Source organism: Myotis brandtii, unplaced genomic scaffold, assembly GCF_000412655.1.
Source record: "Myotis brandtii unplaced genomic scaffold, ASM41265v1 scaffold115, whole genome shotgun sequence".
Taxonomy (NCBI): domain Eukaryota; kingdom Metazoa; phylum Chordata; class Mammalia; order Chiroptera; family Vespertilionidae; genus Myotis; species Myotis brandtii.
In genome coordinates this window covers 6,418,353-6,437,967 of record NW_005353967.1, presented here as the reverse complement: position 1 = coordinate 6,437,967, position 19,615 = coordinate 6,418,353, and the positions used below count along the sequence as shown (strand labels likewise).

General features: G+C 48.9%; 1 protein-coding gene across 1 annotated transcript in view; it reads left to right on the top strand.

Moving 5' to 3' along the window:
* Positions 1-19,615, top strand: part of AHRR (aryl-hydrocarbon receptor repressor) — a 64,922-nt gene that overhangs the window by 23,536 nt on the left and 21,771 nt on the right. The window contains exon 4 of the mRNA XM_005857909.2: positions 2,492-2,598. Within this exon, the coding sequence (XP_005857971.1) occupies positions 2,492-2,598 (107 nt within the window). The remainder of the gene's footprint in view (positions 1-2,491; positions 2,599-19,615) is intronic.

Genomic DNA, 19,615 nt, shown 5'->3' with positions numbered 1-19,615 from the left:
GGGGGGGGGAGGGGCGGTGTCCAAGTGTAGAGAGATGCGGGGTCAGGGAGAAATTAGCAGTTGAGGCGCCCCCCCCACTTTTGGCCCCCCGAGTGGGCTGCAGCCCCTGTGCACCTGGGAGTGAGCTGTGCATGCTGCAGTGAGGGGCAGGGTCCCCGCAGGGTGAAGGGTCGGCGGCGGCATTCGCGGTGACGTCACCGCCTGGGGTCCACCCCCAGCCTCGCAGCTGTCGGAGTCAGCATCCCCCTCCCCCACGGCGTCTGCTGGCGAGAGAGTAGGAGGGCAGGGACAGTCCAGCCCCAACCTCCCTTCCCTCAATTCAAGGGAGGTGCTGGGGAGGGATGGGGGCAAGGAGCTGACGCTAGGGAGAGGGTGGTGGCGAGCTGGCAAAGGAGTTTGCAGAACGGGAGGTCTTGGTGGTCTGGGTCTGTAGCCTGTGACCTGGGTGCACTGAGGTGGGGGTCCTGCCAACCCCCAGCATCACTCCTGGCCCCAAATCCTCCCAGGCACTGTGGGCTCCTTCCCCAGCCCCTGGCTCCAGCCCCAGCCCCAGCCCCAAGCCCTAATGGTAGGACTATCTGGGTGGGCTGGGAAGCCAGGCCTGACCGGTAGGGGCTGCCTGGAGGGGTGGGGGTGGGGAGAGATGGAGGAGGGTAGACCTCCTTGTCTTATTCCCACACCAACTTCTCCTTGATCTTTCTTGCGTCTGTGTCTATAGAACACACACTGACTGAGCCTTCTGAGACCCGGAGGTCCCTTCAGGGGAAGGGCTGCTCCTGGGTCTCTCTTGGGGAGCAGAGAGCCTTGACTTCTGAACCTGCATTGAGAAGCAGGGTGCACACCAGAGGGGATTAAAAACAATCTCTAACGTCTCAGAGCTCAGCGTGTCTGCCGTGTGGGGACTTGGTTGCTGAGAGGGTGGCTGGTAGCAGACAGCCTCGCGTATTTGTCGGGGACCCCCTGGACCACCTCCCCCCAGGGGTGACTGCTCATGTCTCCAGGAATACACCCGCCTTCTGGGAGGAAATGGGTTCCCTTCTTTTTGTATTCAGTGCAGTGACATGGGTTAGTGTGCATTAGCTGTGGGAGAGGAGGCTGATGGCACAACAGCTTCTGAGAGGGAGGGATGGCACAGCATGGCCAAGAGGTGCCCATCCTCCCAAGGGCCGCCTCCCTGTGTTGAGCTCTCTGCCCTGAGGACACTCTGGTCAGCACCGGAGGATTTAATGAAGGGGCCCAGCGTGGCCTCGGTGGGGATGGGGGGCTGCTGGCCCAGGGGTAACCTGGTGTGTGTCCACTCTGTGGGGAGGAGGGTCAGACACCGTGTCTCAAGCTGGAGCTCACATTCGGGCCCCACTGCGCTGTGGGTCTGGGGGCCTGGACCCCCTCAGAGCAGATGCTGCCCACCTCTCTCTAACAGGGGTGAGGGTGTCTGTGGGGAGCAGGCCCTGTGTCTGAGTGGGGCTCCGTGGGGAGGTGAGGGCAGAGCCTTGGTTTCCCTCACAATCGATGGATGAAGCTGCCTGAGTAAGAAAGCAGCACAGACCAGCGCATCCTGGAGCAAAAGTTCAGCACAACCTGCTGGTTCTGAAAGAGAAAATACTGGAGATTTAAGTGCCCGCACTTATGTTTTATCCCAAGACCAGAGCAAGTGCTAGGGCTCTGCCTCGGGGCCCCTGGCCCTCAGTTGCAGTGACATCACCCGTAGCTTCAGTTTGCAAATCCCAGAAATGAGGGGAAGCTGTGAGGCACTGCCCCACCCGCCCTCTACGGAAGTGAGGCCCTGAGTTCCAGACTGCATCCCTCTACTCGCCCGTCCTCTTGGCTCCGGGGTCCTCCCATAACTGCTGGGTGCCAAGGTGGATGCTGAGCCTGCAGTGGAAGGTCCCTAACCAGCTCCTGGGAGCAGGGAGCTGGACATCTGTCTGTCTGTCTGTCTGAACTCTTCCCCCCAAAGTGGAGATGGAGCCAACCTGGGGAGGGGGTGGGAATGTGGGGATGGGAGAAGCATAAGGGTGCCGCCAGCATCACAGGGCAGGGTGGCAACGTGAGGGCCGGCAGCTTCCCGGACTGGAGTAATCAGTGCAGGAATGGATGCCTGTGGGGTGTGGGCTGCTCCACACAAGATTCCTTGAAGCCAGTGAGGCTCCGAGTGGTTTGTAGGAGGTGGGTAGAGAGCAGTTTCTGGGGAGCAGAGTTAGGGGGGGTCCTCAGGTTAGGCCCAGCCGAGATGTCCTGATCTCCCAAATGTGAGCTAGTTGTTCCCACCTGGCTGCCCTGGTCGGATATCCTGGTTCCTCCGGCCCTGTCCTCTTCCCGGGGAGGCCGAGCTGCCCCAGTGCGCCCTGGTGGCCATGGGTCAGTGTGGGACTGAAGAGGGTGGCCGTGAGGAACAGCGGGGTGAAGAATGGAGAAATGCAACTTAACAAAAGCTTGCAACTAGGCCCGGGGCCCGGGGAGGGTGCTAACGTGCTCTGTTTCTGTCTGACAGCCGTGCAGGAGAAGCGCCCGCGCCAGCCAGTGGCCGGTGCCCCCTCGCCAGGAGAGAGTGGTCCTTGTGGAGGGTCGGCCGTGCTGGAGGGAAGGCTCCTGCTGGAGGTGAGCTCCCTTAACCCCTTGATCACACGCAAGGCCACAGTGCAGGCCTCTCCCCGGGGCCCTGAGGCTGTGACCGTTTCCAATGAACTAGAGTTAAGGCTCTGAGGCGTCTCTGTGGATGGAGCCCCAGGATCTCCTGGGAGCAGCACGAATCTGGGGGCTCAGGTGCTCCAGGTGAGTGCTGGACAGAGATAACCAGCCATGGCCGGGTGTCAGATCTGAAAGCCATTTTCATTCTGCCTTCTCTGGTTTTACTTATCCATGGGAGAACCTAATAAAATACTAAGCAGGATTTTTTTTTCCTTTCAAATTAAGGACAGGAAATTGTGTATTAAGCTTCCTGAGGTCTGGCAGGTGCGGCTGGCTGGTCCATTTATTGATATTACACGCCTATGGCGAGGGCCAGGTCGGCCCTTTCTTCTGAGATGGACACCGCCCTCCGTGATTCTGGGGTGCTTCCCTGACCCTGCCATGTGGGCCTTTCCATGCAGGATGGGGGAGCCATGCTCTGTTTCTTAGGAGATGTAATGCTGAGGAGTTTCCTGGGTTGTGTCAGATCAGTGTTTCACAGAGTGAGGGTGTTGCTGCCTCGCTGGGGCCAAGGACTCTGAGCTCCCCAGGCCCTGGCTTGTCCTTTCTCAGCAGGGGCTGGGAGGAGGCAGCGTCCCTCCGTGGGAGGGTGTGGGGGACACAGGGAGAGAAGCCCATGGCAGGCGGCCCCATAACCAGCAGCCAAGGTGCTCCTGAAGGCCCAGGTGCTTCCCCGGGAGGAGCTGGGCTCACGTGTCCCCCAGAGTGTCCACTTCAGACCCCGACGTCCAGAGCAGAACTGGTCCTTACGCCCCAGACCCATGTGGTGGGCGGTTCCATCCCCCAGGTGAAGCCCCCTCAACTCCTCTCCTCCCACATTCGGTTCATCTGTTAGGTCAGTGATGGCGAACCTATGGCACTCATGTCAGAGGTGACACGCTAATTCATTTTTTTAGCTGATTTTTCTTTGTTAGATGGCATTTAAATATATAAAATAAATATCAAAAATATAAATCTTTGTTTTACTATGGTTGCAAATATCAAAAAATTTCTATATGTGACACGGCACCAGAGTTAAGTTAGGGTTTTTCAAAATGCTGACACGCCGAGCTCAAAAGGTTCGCCGTCACTGTGTTAGGCGATGGCTGAAGGACAGAGATGGTGAACTGCTGGTGCCATTTAAGCTGGGTCCAGTACCCCTTCTCTAAACGCTGGCAGCAGCTTCGCTCCAAGCGTTTCTTCTGCACCCCAACCCGCTCCGTGGCAACCAGAACAGGCAGAGCCTGAAAGGAGACCCAGGCCCTGCTCCCTGCCTGATGCCCAGGCTCCTGGAATGACCTCCGTGGTTCCTGCAGCTCCTCCCCAGGGGGGGCCAGCCTTGCAAGGGAGGATAGATGGTCCCCTGGGCTCGGCCCTCCCACAGAGACAGGTGGCTGACCATGGCCAGCCTGGGGTGGCCTCACTGACCAGAGCAGCGCCAGGCCACCTGGGGGCTGCGTGTGTGAAGTGGGGACACCAGGTGAGGCCCCATCCTCAGGCTCACTCAGCCCCTCAACCCTCCTCCTCTGTCCCCAGCTCTTCAGCCCATCTTCCCTCAGTGCTTTTCTGGGTCCCCCTGGCAGCTTCCCTGAGAAGTCTCATAAGTTCTTTGATGATCAGCTGTCTAACCGGCTTGATCCTCATGGTCCCCACAGGAACCACATGGCCCCCCAGGACTCCATGCTCCCCCACCCCAACATCTCTGCCCTGTTGAAGGGTTTGGGTGTGCTCTCATGAGGATCAATGAGCTTATAAATTATTTCCTTTTTTAAAAATAAAAATATGTGAGGAAGTACATTCTTGCCATCTAGTTTGCTGGGTCCGTGGGTGTTTGGGGGACTCCCGTCCTAGAGGGAGTGTGGGTTTCATTTCAGGTCTGTCTGGAACAGAGCGTGGGTCCAGCCTCAGCGTGTGTGTGTGGAGGGGGGGGATGTCATGCTCTCGGTGGAGGAAATACTTCCATACTTCAGTATTTATCAGGTTTTCAGGAAGCAAATTCTTAAATATTATTTTTCCTTAAAAAACTTTTGTCAGTGCTATAGTAAAATTGGAGCTGGAATTGTGGCAATTTGGATTTTATTCTTGGCAAAGATAATTGGCATTACATTTTTATGATTCATGTTCAAAGTTAAGATAATAAAATCTTAATCATAAAATCTTTTAAAAACTTTTGTTCTGAGCTATAAATACAGGAGCTTATGCACAAAGTGCCCAGCCTCCCTGGTGGAGCTCAGGGGACAATTTCACATGTGTTCACACATGTCCTCACCACAACCCTCGTCCTGCTTCTCTGCTGGGTTTGCAGAGAGCAGCACCCCAGAGGCTGTCTTGTGCATCGCCACCTCCCTGTTCCCCCCCCGCCCCCCCCTGTGGTTCTTCTCTGGGGGCTCGGTCTTCCCTGGAGGCCTCAGGGCCTCTGACTGAGGCTGAAGCCCAGGAACTAAGGACCAGGCCTGACTCCTGAGTGCCCACAAGCTCCCTCCGGGGCTGGGAAGTGGGGAAGGCAGAGCTCAGCCCCATTATCTGCCACTGATTTTCTGAGTTCTGCCCAGCGTGTGTGGATGTTTTGGGAGCTACCCTCCTGGGTGGGACTTTTCCAAGGAAGACGTCCCAAGGCTGAGGGGTCGGGTCCACTGCCCATCTGCTCAGGGCACTGCAGGCTGTCCTGGTGCCCATCCTGCCCGCTGGCCACCAGCCAGGTCGGAATAGTGCTCTCCACGCCGCATTTGAGAGCATGAGATCTCTAAATGTTCTTGAAGCCTCATTCATTCTGCCGCCTCTTGTTTATGGTTCTCTGTGGCCCACAGGAAGTTTCTGGGAGCTTCCTTTGGTTGCCGTCAGGGAGGTTATGTGGTGAGTGTCCTCTTTCACCTGCTGATTCTCAAACTTTGGGTGAGAGACTCTTCATGAAGTTTAAAAGTATTCCCAAACAGAGCAAAAGAAGCAGATTAAGCAACAATAACAAGAAAATCCCAGCTTTTATTTCTAATCTTCAATCTCTTGAAGACAGACCAGAAAAAAGGGAGAGGTTTATGGCAGGGCATTAATTCATAAAAAATTCATAAAAAATTTAGAGCTGGCGCAGACTTTAGAGTGCCTGTGGTCTAATGCCTGTTATTTCAAGATGAAGAAACCAGGGTTTGCAGCTGTTAGGGGCTGGTCCAGGGTCCCTGTTGAGGCTGGGGCTGGAGCTGGACTTAGACCCGTGTTTCTTTGTCTGAGTTTAGTGGCTGTTGGGCCCAGTGGCTCTAAGCCCTTAGCTCCCCTGGGAACCCAGGAAGACAGACAGACAGACAGACAGAGCTGCCACCCAGTGAGCACTTTGGCACAGGCGCTGCTTATGGCCTGGGGGTGGGAGCTTGGTGGGAAGAGGAAACCAGGAGCGGATGTGGTGGGATAGAGGGTCCTGGACGTGTGCACATACACACGCACACACACACACACACATTAGGTGTGAATAGAGCAACGCTGTGAGCTTTGAGCAGGGGTCAGAGTGCCTCCGTTTTCATTTCTACTTGTAAGGTGGGCTGCAAGGCCATTGTGTTTAGTGCGGAAATGATCATGTTCGCAGGAACTGTGAACTTGGGCCTGGGGGGTGGAGTCAGATTGATGGTATGACTGCTTGACTCTGGCTGGAGTTCAAGTGCATTGTGGCTGCATGATACATTTTCTGAAATTTTTATTTTTAATTGAATTTACTGTGGTTACATTGGTTAATAAAATAGGTATCAAGTGTACAATTCTTATATATTCTATTGTGTAGTCACCATCCAAAGTCTAGTTTCCTTCCATCACTATTTATCCCCCCTTTCCACTCTTCTACCTCCCCTTTTCCCTCTGGTAATCACTATACAGTCCTCTGTGTCTATGAGGTTGTTTTATGTTTTTTTCATTTAATCCCTTCTCCAGTTTCACCCAGACCCTCTCCCCTCCGACAGCTGTCAGTCTGTTCTCTGTATCTCTGAGTCTGTTTCTATTTTGTTAAAATCGATGGGAAAAATTTCCCTGGGTGAAGATTAACAAGAGAGAGAAGATGCGCGTTGGAAAGCTGCTCGAGCCTCGAAGCACCAACAGACACTCTCTCCTGGAGACGGTGAGACAGACAGACAGACAGACAGAGCTGCCACCCAGTGAGCACTTTGGCACAGGCGCTGCTTATGGCCTGGGGGTGGGAGCTTGGTGGGAAGAGGAAACCAGGAGCGGATGTGGTGGGATAGAGGGTCCTGGACGTGTGCACATACACACGCACACACACACACACACATTAGGTGTGAATAGAGCAACGCTGTGAGCTTTGAGCAGGGGTCAGAGTGCCTCCGTTTTCATTTCTACTTGTAAGGTGGGCTGCAAGGCCATTGTGTTTAGTGCGGAAATGATCATGTTCGCAGGAACTGTGAACTTGGGCCTGGGGGGTGGAGTCAGATTGATGGTATGACTGCTTGACTCTGGCTGGAGTTCAAGTGCATTGTGGCTGCATGATACATTTTCTGAAATTTTTATTTTTAATTGAATTTACTGTGGTTACATTGGTTAATAAAATAGGTATCAAGTGTACAATTCTTATATATTCTATTGTGTAGTCACCAGTATTTTTCCATCATCATCTACCTTCCCTTTACCTTCTTCTACCAAGTCCTACCTCCCTTTCTCTCTGATAATCACCAGTTGTCTGTCTCTAATCTTTTTTCCCCTTTGCTTAATCCCTTCACCTTTTTCACCCAGCCTCCCAACCTCCCTCTCCTGTGACAGCTGTCAGTCTGTTCTCTGTATCTCTGAGTCTGTTTCTATTTTGTTTATTTTGTTCATTAGATTCCACATATAAGTGAAATCATATGGTACTTGTCTTTCTCTGACTGGCTTATTTCACTTAGCATAATACTTTCTAGGTCCAGCCATGTTGTCAGGAAATGTAAGATTTCCTTCTTTTTCGTGGCTCAGTAGTATTCCATTGTGTAAATGTGCCACAGCTTTTTTATCCACTTATCTACTGATGGGCACTTACGTTGCTTCCAGACCTTGACTATTATAAATAGTACTGCAATGAACAGAAGGGTCATATATTCTTATCCAAAGTCTAGTTTCCTTCCATCACTATTTATCCCCTCTTTCCACTCTTCTACCTCCCCCTTTTCCTTCTAATCACCATACTGTCCTCTGTGTCTATGAGGTTGCTTTTTTAAAAAAATTTAATCCCTTCTCCTGTTTCACCCAGACCCTCTCCCCTCCGACAGCTGTCAGTCTGTTCTCTGTATCTCTGAGTCTGTTTCTATTTTGTTTATTTTGTTCATTAGATTCCACATATAAGTGAAATCATATGATACTTGTCTTTCTCTGACTGGCTTATTTCACTTAGCATAATACTTTCTAAGTCCAGCCATGTTGTTGGGAAATGTAAGATTTCCTTCTTTTTCGTGGCTCAGTAGTATTCCATTGTGTAAATGTGCCACAGCTTTTTTATCCACTTATCTACTGATGGGCACTTACATTGCTTCCAGACCTTGGCTGTTGTAAATAGCACTGCAATGAACAGAAGGGTGCATATATTCTCCTGAATCAGTGTTTTGGGTTTCTTTGGATATATTTTCAGAAGTGGAATCACTGGGTTATAAGGCAGTTCCATTTTTAATTTTTTGAGAAGCTCCATACTGTTTTCCACAGTGGCTGTACCAATCTGCATTCCCACCAACAATGCATGAGGGTTCCCTTTTCTCCACATCCTCACCAACACTTCTCATTTGTGGATTTATTGATGATAGCCACACATTTTGACAGGTGTGGGGTGATATCTCATTGTGGTTTTAATTTGCATTTATCTGATGATTAGTGACATTAAGCATCTTATCATATGTCTCTTGGCCATCTGTATGTCCTCTTTAGAGAAGCGTCTATTCAGGTCCTTTGCCCACTTTTTTAAAAATTGGATTATTTGCTTTTTTGGTGTTGAGTTGTTTAAGTTCTTTATACATTTTGGATATTATGTATTATTGGTGAATATATTCTCCCACACAGTCTTTAATCTTTCAACCTTTAGTATGATATTAGCTTACATTTGTTTTATTGTGTTGTTTTGTTTTTTTGTAGCTATCTTATATCTGATTAAGAAATTTCCCTCTAATTCTTGTTTTCTGAGAGTTCTTATTATGAATGAATGTTAACTTTTGTCAAAGGCATTTTCTGCATCTATCGAGATGAGCATGGTATTTCTTCTGTTAATATTGTGAATTCTGTTGTCTAATTTTCACATGTTGAGCCCACCTTGCATGCTCAAGATAAATCTTATTGCTGGATTACATTTGCTTATATTTTGTGGGAATACTTGTGTTTACGTTCATGAGAAATATTTTTGTACTTTTCTTTCTTGTAATGTCTTTGTCTGGTTTTGCTATGGTAATGCAGGCTTCAAATTAGTTGAGAGTATTCCCTTCTCTTCTGTTTTCTGGAAGAGATTGTGTAGAATTGGTATTATTTCTTCCTGAAGTGTTTGATGAAATTCATCAGTGAAAACAACTGGAATGGAAGTTGTTGTTTTTTTAAAAAAGTATATATCTTTATTGATTTCAGAGAGGAAGGAGAGGGATAGAGAGTTAGAAACATCGATGATGGAGAAACATCTCGATCAGCTGCCTCCTGCACACTCCCTCCTGGGGATGTGCCCACAACTGAGGTACATGCCCTTGACTGGAATCAAACCTGGGACCCTTCAGTCCGCAGGCCGGCGCTCTATCCACTGAGCCAAACCGGTTAGGGCTGGAAGATTTTTGTAAAGATGAATTCAACTTCTTTAATAGATATAGGACTGTTCAGGTTATCTATTCTAGTGTGAATTTCAGTAGTTAGGGTCTTTCAGCAAATTGGTCCATTTCACCTATTTTATTGAATTTGCAGATACAGAGTTAGTTGTCCATGATTTTCCCATATTGTTGTTGTAATGCCTATAGTTTCAATAGTGGTGTCTCCTCTTTTATTCCATTGATAATATATATCTTCTTTAAATTTTTCTTAATCAGTTAGATTAGAGGTTTACCAGTTTTTATTTTTTTCAAAGATAAAAGTATTGGTTTCATTGATGGTTGCTATGGACTGAATAATTATATGCCCCCCCCCCCCAAAGAAAATTCATATGCGGAGATCTAATCCCCAATATGATAGTGTTTAGATGTGGGGCCTTTGGAAGGTGATTAGGTAATGAGGATGGAGCTCTAATCAATGGGATTAGTACTCATATAAAAGAGGCCCCAGAGAGATCTCTTCCCCTTCTGCCATGTGATGTTACAGCAAAAAAGACAGTCATTGATGAATCAGGAAGTGGGCCCTCACTAGACACTGTCATTGGGCGAGGTATTCTGTAAACCTCAGTTACATCCAGTTGGTTGATAATGTTCTAATCTTGTATATCCTTGTTGATTTTCTATCTAGTCTCAACCTTAAAGACAAGAGTTAACCTTTTCTAGTATAATTGTGGATTTTTAAACTTCTCTCAGTTCTATCAGTTTTTGCTTTATGTAGTTTGTAGTTGTATTGGAGGGTGCATACTCATTTAGGGTTATGTTGTCTTCATGAATTGACTGTTCTGTTGTTATCATTATGTAAAATGATTCTTTATTGTTGATAATTTTCCTTGTTCTAAAGTCTAGTTTGCCTGATACTAATATAGCCACTCTGCCTTTCTTTTTACTAATGTTTGCTTGGCATATTTTACTCCACTGTCTTACTTTTAATCCATGTATGTTATATTTAAAGTGCATTTCTTTTTCTTTTTTTAAAACATGCATCTTATTATTTATTTAGATGTTAAATTCTTGCACTGGATTTTTACAGGTTGGTGAACACTGACAAGTTATTTCTCTCACAGAACTATAACCACACCTTCCCAGACAGTATAAATATATGGTTGAACTAACATTAATACACATCACCATTTTATCAATTACATAATAAAACAAATTATCACATATTCAAATATTAAGTTACACATATGAAAGGCATATAAAATATTAAATGTCTGCTCAATTCATTAGCAGAAACCCACTTTTTTTTTTTTTTCAAGAGAGGGTGGGTCCTAGCCAGTTTTGCTCAATGGATAGAGCATCAGTCTGTGAACTGAAGGGTCCCAGGTTCGATTTCGGTCAAGGGCACATGCCCAGGTTGCAGGCTCAATCCCCAGTAGGGGGCGTGCAGGAGGCAGTCAATGATTCTCTCTAATCATTGATGTTTCTATCTCTTTCTCCCTCTCCCTGCCTCTCTGAAATCAATAAAAAAATATTTTTTTAAAAAAAGAGAGGGTGGGAAGAGGGAAAAAACACACACTTCAAACAAAAATAAGTTGATCAACAACTTCAGAAAGTCTGAAAAAAAAAACCCACACGAATTTTTATGATTAAGAATTGTTTTTATGATTAAGACTTGTTTGTTTTAATATCAAAGCATCTCTATCTTTAAAAATATTTACTAAATTAAAGAGCATATTCTGTGTTCTGCACAAAATAAACACCAAATTTTACTAAAAATACTTACTAGCTCCTCCCATTCTTTTCTCAGGCCCTCCCTGTAAGTCGCACCCCACGTGCAAACCTTAAAATTAATGTGAGGCTTTCTGTCTGGACACATTAAAGACATGTGCTTCTGTACAATGTAGATTTTCAAAAGGGAGGTTTTCCCCTAACAGCACAAGGTGAGATTTATAAAAAGACAAGACTTGGTATAAAAATTTTTTAGAAGTTGCGCAAACCTGTCGTATACTTGTATGAATGTGGGAGATGTGAACGTAAGGGGAGCAGGCAAAGATAGGCCCTACTTTCTGTGTTTGAAATGACTGAAAGGAAAAACCACATAAGGTCATGAGTGTTCAGAGTTCCTGGGATTGTTAGCTCTGTACGAAACTAAAAATATACACGTATTGTGCTGGACATTTGGGCACCTAATCTTTCTAAAGCTCATATATTGATAAGATTCTGGCACTGGAAATAGATTTAAACACATACCTCAATACTTAATGATTTCAGGAAAAGTTCATTGGTACAAATGATAAACACATTTTAAATGCTGAACAGTAAGAATCTTTTGCTAACTGTCAAAATAAGTTGATCGTCACCCAAACATAGAGGTTGTTATTCTATCAAGCTTGTGGCCTGGGAAAACTGCCTTTCAATACTCCTAAGGAAGCTTCGTTAGACTTATGCACCAAGCGGACATGTTGGCTAACACGTATGACAAATGAGGTCCTGTCTTAAGTTCTACTTCCAAGGCAATGGCATCGGGCACCCGTTTTATTGAATGCAACAGTTGTTGCTGTGGCCATTGGAGTCTTTGAAATGCAGCCACAGTTTAGGACGATACTTCTCCACTGAGTGGTTCCATAGGTGCTCAGTGTCACATCCTATGGAAGGGCAGAGCAGGGATTGGCCCCCACCGCCCCTCTCTGTGGGACTCTGCAGGGCCCTGGGCTGAGGATGCCCTGCCCGAAGCGGCCCAGTGCGGGGCTGGTGGCAGGGCCAGGGGCCGTCCCACTGTCAGCAGAGATGAGGATCTCGAGTGGAGTGACCCCTCCAGCCCTGCAGAATGCTCCCAGAGCTTCAGTGTCAAACCTCGAAGCCGAAGCGCCGGGGGAACTGGACTGGGCAGCTTCTGTCAGGCCTGCGATGCAGTCCCCAAGGCCTCCAGTTCCTGCTCAGACTGAACCGGGAAGGTGGCTGGGTGCCTGGCTGCCAGTTCTCAGGACTAAACCCATATTGTAGAGGATTTCCTCTGAGCATCTCACATAGCAGAGGAAACGGAACCCAGTTAGAAGCCCATGGGCGACAGGCCTGGGTAATGACACCCAAAATGGACGGCTGGATGGCGACCCATGGACAAGGGTCCTTCTGGGGACACCGCTGGGCAGGATGCTCCCCAGGAACAAGGTCCATGCAGGCAGCTGGGTCTGGGTGCTGCAGTCCTGGCTCTTCAGGGAAACCAGCCGTCACATAAAGTTTGGTGACGATGCTGACGAGGGTCCTGGGGGTGAGAGGTGAGGGTGAGGGGGTGAGTGGGCACTTGGGTATGAGCGGGACTTGTCAGCAGATCAGGCTGGAGGCGCACATTTTCAAGGGAAAAGCTGTGAATTCAGGCAGTGTTCGTGATAGTTTCATAATTCCACAGAAAGTCCTTGAAAACCAGAGAGAAGTAGCCACGGAGGTCACTGGGAACAGTGGCGAGCAGGGCCTGGACCCTGGACGCTGGGCACATACCTAGGTTGCAGGTTTGATCCCTGGCCTGGTTGCATGCATGCAGGAGGCAACCAATAGATGGGTCTCTCTCATGTTGATGTTTCTCTCTCTCTCTTCTACTTCTACTCCTTCCCTCCCTTCTACTCTTTCTAAAAATCAATGGAAAAAATATCCTCAGGGGAAAAAAAAATATCCTCAGGTGAGGATTAATAAAAAAAAAAAGATGTCATTAAGCTCCTCAGAGAGAACTGAAGGTCGACAAAATGAAAACTGGTTTCTGTAAAAGGGAATATTCAGAAACTTTAAAAAAAGAGAGAGAGATCAACAATTAAAAGCATGAGAGCAAAACTTAGAAATATGTAGGAGGGTCAGAAATTAAAGTTGAGCCTGGCCAGTGTGGCTCAGTGGTTGAGCGTCAACCTGTGAACCAGGAGGTCATGGTTCGATTCCCAGTCAGGACACATGCCCGGGATGCAGGCTCGATCCCCAGTGTGGGGCGTGTGGGAGGCAGCCGATCAATGATTCTCTCTCATTATTGATGTTTCTATCTCCCTCTCCCTCCCTCTCTGAAATCAATAAAAACATGTTTTTTTAAAAAGAAAGAAATTAAATTTGAAGGGGTCTTTCTAAGAGTAAAAGAAAAGTAAGGAAGAAGGGGAGGAGAAAGTCAGGCAGACTGCCAGACCCCACAAGACCTGAGTAATCTGTTCCAGAAAGATCAGAGGGAAGGAAACGGGCAAGGAAGCAACCAGAAGGCTTCCCAGAACCGAGGACCGAGTTTCCGGCCCAGAGGTCCCACTGGGTGACTAGCACAATGGCTGAAAGGACGAGGGTGTTCGCCTTTGTGAAATCCTACACCTGGGACAATGGGAAGCCCTCTGTGCTCCCAGAGAGAGGAGCAGGTTCAGGACGTGTCCATGGGATGCTGGAGGCTGGACCGCCAGGAGGACTTGCCTACAAAGCACTGGAGGGAGTGCTTTCTCACCTGGGACCTGCACACACCTGTTCCTTCGTCGGAGAGGATGTGGCATCAGGACAGCTTCAGACATCCAGGGCTCAAAGGTTTCCCTCCTCCGCAGGGTCTCTCAGGAGGAGGGAGGGGATGGGGGCAGGCTTCCAGGAAATGGTGTTCAGGACACCTACAGAGGGAAGGCTTTACTCCACTCAGGAAGATTTGGGGGGCGGGGCAAGTTAGGGACCGTGTAAATAAGGCAATACACAGGCGTTTGTTAACTCCACGCCCAAAGATTGTCGAGGGACAGTGAAGTGTTCAACGTGCATCCGCCTGGCTCACCCGAGAAGAATCTGTGATAACACAAACACTGCACCTCAATTTAAGCAAAATTATGACACAGCTAAATTAGGACGGGGAGGGGAAGCGAGCGTGCGAGCGTGTATGGTGGGCAGGTACACGTGGCAGCTAGCCAACTGTGACGTCTGAACCCTGGGAAATGGAGAGCAAGCTGTTATGTAAGCCAGCAGCTCAGCGAGCTGAGGTCTGCCCCCCGCCCCCCCCTCCAGCCCCACCACCGCAGGGCAGGAGCTTCAAGCCACAGCTCCAAGGAGCGGAAGCTGTGGGGCAGGGTCAGGCACGGACTGCTAATTTCAACAGGCGTGGGGTGCCCCATGCCTCTTTTTTTTTTTTTGTCCCAGGCATCTTAGAGCTTACACATTTGACTTTAACCCTTTTGTTACCAGATTGTCCACAGCTTTCTCTGGGTTCCTTGCCGCTTGATACATCTCTTGCATTCTTTTCCTTTCAGCTCTTCTCTGTTTGAGTCTGCCTCCTGCAGACGAACATGAGGCACCCTTCCCCCAAACGTTCTCCCAGTGGTTATTTTAACCTATTTGTACTTCTTGTAATCACTCTAATTTGTGGGCTGATTTCTGTCATCATATTTCCTATTTCCCATTTACTGTCCTTTCATTAGTTTCCTTTTCTCTCTCTAGCTCCCCATTTATAGATTGAACTTTCATATGCTTTTGTTCTTTCGGGGTTGCCTTTAGCATAAGCCCTTTTCATGTTGGTTTTATCTGATTTATTAGACTTATCAGTGTTGGCATTTCCCCAACAAGACTTGCCCCCGGCATATGCTTGGGTCTTCTGGTTCCCTGCCCCACCTCCCTCCCACCCCCCACACTTGCACATTGATTTGGTCTAGAAGTTGAGTCCTGGATGGCACAGGTTCTTATCTTTGTTCCTAGCTTTTTAAAAGACTCCTCTTTAAAGTTTACTGGGATTTGGTCGCCATCCTTGTCATGTCTTGCAGCCCGGATGTGTTTCTCTTTGAGTGATTCCCCCATAGTGCCTTCCTTGTGGGTCTGGGTGTGAAATCTTCCTTGGTTCCCCCCGTGCTGATATGTTGTTACACCTTCACATCTGGATAATAATTGGGCTGAATATAAAATTTTAGGTTCAAAGTTTTTATCCTTCAACATTGAAAAATATTGTCACATGGTTTGCAGTGTCCTTGTGGCTGCTGGTGTGGAGCAGCCTGAGGGGTTCGATTCCCGTTCGTTCTTGCTATCTCTCCCAACTTTGGGATTCTTTCTTTGGCTTTGATGTTCTTACATTTCTTTCTTTTAAAGAAAGATTTTTTTATTGATTTTTAGAGAGAGAGGGAGAGAGAGGGAGAGAGAGGGAGAGAGAAACATTGATATGATTGGCTGCTTCCTGCACGCCCCTCACTGGGGATCGAGCCCCCAACATGGGCATGGGCCCTGACCGGGAATTGAACCAGTAACCCTTTGTTGCACAGGACGAGCCACACCAGCCAGGGCAGATATTTTTAAATTTCACTGTGTCCTTTGCCCATGTCACCTGTGTGGTGCTCTGCGCTCTGTCCCTCTGAGCTGTTCCGTCGTTCATACAACCTTGTCCCCTCTGCGTCATTGTTTCATCGACTGGAGCTGCAGTTGTCCAGGTGCTGGCCCTTCTACACCATCCTCTCCTGACCGGCTTCTCTTATATTCTGTCTGGCACCCCCCTCCCCGGCTGCCTCAGGGGGTGGTAGACCCATCAGTCCAAACCCCTCAGCTGTTTTCCCTTTCACCATTTCCATTCCTAGTATTTCCAGTTGATTTGTTTGTACCATTTTTTGTTCTTGTTTCATTTTGCTGGTAGCTTTTCTTACCTCCTCAAATATCTGTATTTGAATCATGCTTGTCTCAGCTCTTTGGCGTCTGCTCTGTGCTGCCCACGTGCTGGGCATCTCCCGGGCTCCTGTGCGCTCTGTTCCTGCAGGTGTCTGACACCAGCTCCTCTGGTTAGCTGTGTGTGTTAGCTGAGGGTCAAGGGTCGGAGAGGAGGGGAGGGAAGGTGCTGGGTGGCGGTTTGCCTCCCCTTCAGAAAGGGGCACAGTAGGAGGAGCCCCTGGCCTGGGGTTTGCAGCAGAAGAGGAGGAGAGGTGGGTACCTGGAGGGCAGCTCAGCTCTGCACCTCCAGCCCTGCTCTGTGGTCCCACCAGGCAGAGACTGTCCCCAGACAATGGAGAGGGGCAGCAGCGTAACATAGAACAGATTTCTCCCACCTGTTCTCTGCCTCCCCAAAGCCCCTGCAGGTTGCAACCTCCAGTCTCCTCCTCACCCAGCCCAGGCCGCCTTGGGCGACTGGGAGGAGTTGGGGGCCCACCTGCCCATCTTTGTGGCCCTCTCACCCTCAGACAATTGCATCCTTCAGGAACTGCTCTCAAGTGCTGTGGCTGCTTCATGGCAGGGAGTCAAGCCTGAGTGTACTGTTTGTGGGATCTATAAACAGCCAGTGATTCCGCTCCCCAAGCAGGAACGCCGTTCGCACGCACGCTGGCTGGCCGAGGAGAGGCCCAGCGAGTGATCTGGCTCCAGGAGGCCGAGCCAGCTGCCTGACACCCGCGGGTTGGTGCCCGCTTGCTCGCTGGCTCGCGTGACTAGCGGGCCTTGGCCTTGTGTTGTTGCTTGGTGACCTTGGCAACGGCTCTCAGGGGACTTCTCTGCTCCCCGCTGCCCTTTATTCCGGAGGAGCAACAAGGGGCTGTGAGAATTGTTCCTTTTCCCTCTTTTTTTCCTCTGCCATGACCTTGACAAATCCATCTCTGAAATGCTTGCTGCTTATTTTTTTTTTGCCACAGGACTGGAAGAGATCAGGATATTCAAGGGATTGGCCAAAGGAAGTCCTGGCTTTCTCAGATGTCCCTTCTCCCCCAAAAGGGGCTGAGGGTGGCAACAGTGTCAGTGGCCAACCCGGCCTGGAGGCATGGGCACCTCAGACCCTATCTGTGAAGTGGCAGGTGCACGTTGCGTGACGTTCGGTAATTGAATGTAGATGTGATTATTTTCCCCTTTTAAAAAAGTGCAGCCTTAAGCTTGGGGCCAAATCCCTTTTTCCACTTGGAAAAGTGATCTCATTTTCCATGTACCATGTTTAAAAAAAAACACACACAAAACTATTGTAGGATTAAAAAGAGAGAGAGAGAAAACAAACAAATGCTCGCGATGCATATTGGAAGGATGGTCCCACATGTGTAAAAGTATTTGGCGCGAGGACTCTGGACCAGAAAGTCAGTCTGATATTGAATCCATATGACTCGGCAAACAGCATTTTATGGTCTTTCATCTTTTTTTTAAATTTCTGCTTTGTGAGTTAAAATTAAGGTTGTTTTGGTTGTGACTAATCTCATAAAATCTTTTTTAAGAAGGCATTTTATATGCTCAAGCCTTGAGCATTTCTTTGCTCTTTGAACTATTATTAGTAGGACATCAGTACGCTGCAACCTCAGCATTGGGAGAAGCTGTGGGGGAACCGGTGCCAGGCCCGGGTGCCCACTTCCTCTACCCGGGCTGCTCCCCAAGTTGATGGGCATGGAGGATGGGTCTGCCCAGAACCTGCAGGTGGCTGCACCCCTTCAGCTTGCCCAGGAGATGGACTTGAGGTCCCTCGACGTCACTGTTGTCCAGCACTCGTGTGTGATTGGACTCTGACCACTGCCCTTTTAGCATATGTTCCCTGGACCACATGGCCTGCTGATTACATCAGGTTTTCACTTTTTAGCGATTTGCTGTGGTAGCCAATAGTTGCTCTGAGAGTCTATTAGAGTTGACACCTTATCTTCCAACACCTTCTCGGTGGAGCCCAGCATTGCTCCACCCTACCTCTGTCCAGATCCTGGGGATGGGGCTGCAGGGGACTGATGGAGTCGATGTTAGATGGGCGGCCTGCAGGGTCCCCCATCCTGGGATGTTGTTGCTGGCTCCTGATCAGGCATGAGCCGCTGTGGTGACAGCACTCCATCCACTGAGCACCTGTGAGAGCCAGGCATTGAGCTTTCCTGGTTTGTCTGAGCGCGCCCCTGTCACCACCTGGGAAGTGGATGGTGCCAGCCCTGTTCTCCCTGCCCAGGCCTTGAACCTACATCCTCCATCACTGCCAGCCCCAGAGCCTCAGCTGTGCCCAGGTCCTGCCGAGCACGGGGTGGGAACGATGTGTGCACGAGTTCCCATCAAGTCCAGGTGAGCGGGAACGCTGGGGGTTTCTGAGATGAAGCACGTTGAAGCCATCACAGGACGGCCATGAGATGCAGGCTGTGTGCCAGGGCACCATCTGTTCTTTTACAAAGATTTACAGCTCTGCAGGGTGGCAGTGCGTTTAAACCTCCTGATGAACCTCTTATATCCCAGGCAGAGTGGCAGGGAAGAGCAAAGTGTTGTTGGAATGAATGTCATGCTTACCTCAGATACCTTGCTTCTTGAAAATGCACTCACTGTCTTACTGGTACCCTCATCGTCACAGCAGCATCATTCACAGTAGCCAGAAGTGGAAGCAACCCAAGTGTCCATCGATGGGTGAATGGAGAAGCACAGTGTGGTCCTTCCACACACTGGAATATTACTCAGCTCTAAAAAAGGAAGGAAATTCTTATATACGCTACATGAACCTTGAGGACATTATGCTGAGTGAGATAAGCTGGTCCGAAAAGGACACATCCTGTGTGAATGTGAGACCCTTAGAGTTGTCCAATTCATAGAGACAGAAGGTAGGAGGCCAGGTGCCAGGGCTGGGAAAAGGGAATGGGGAGTTAGTGTTTAATGGGCACAGAGTCTCAGTTTGAGAAGATGGAGAAGTTCTGGAGATCATGGTGGTTATGGCTGCACAACAACGTGAATATGCTTGATGCCAACAAACTGTACACTTAAAAATGGTTAAAGTGGTGAGTTTTATGGTATATATATCGTACCACAATTTAAGAAATTTAGTTTAAAAAACTGTCATAGCCCTACCCGGTTTGGCTCAGTGGATAGAGCGTCGGCCTGCGGACTGAAGGGTCCCGGGTTCGATTCCGGTCAAGGGCATGTACCTTGGTTGCCGCCACATCCCCAGTAGGAGGTGTGCAGGAGGCAGCTGATGGATGTTTCTGTCTAATCGATGTTTCTAACTTTCTATCCCTCTCTCTTCCTCTCTGTAAAAAAAATAAAATAAAATATTTAAAAAACTGTCATAAAAAATGCACGGCCTTGGCTGGGTTGGTGGTCTGAGGGACACAGAAATCTGGCCGTAGTGGGTCCCAGCGTGGTCACAGGTGCTAACGGTAAAGGCGCTTAGGGACAACCTCCGGGCTGGGGCAAGTGGATGAGCCGGTCTTATTTTTAGGTAAAATGTCTCTGAAGTGGCCCAGGACACAGTTGTGGGAGCGTCCACACTCAGTGACTGCCAGGCAGGGAGCTGAGCCTTGGAGCCCAGGACTGATCTGTTTAGGAGAACACCCACATAG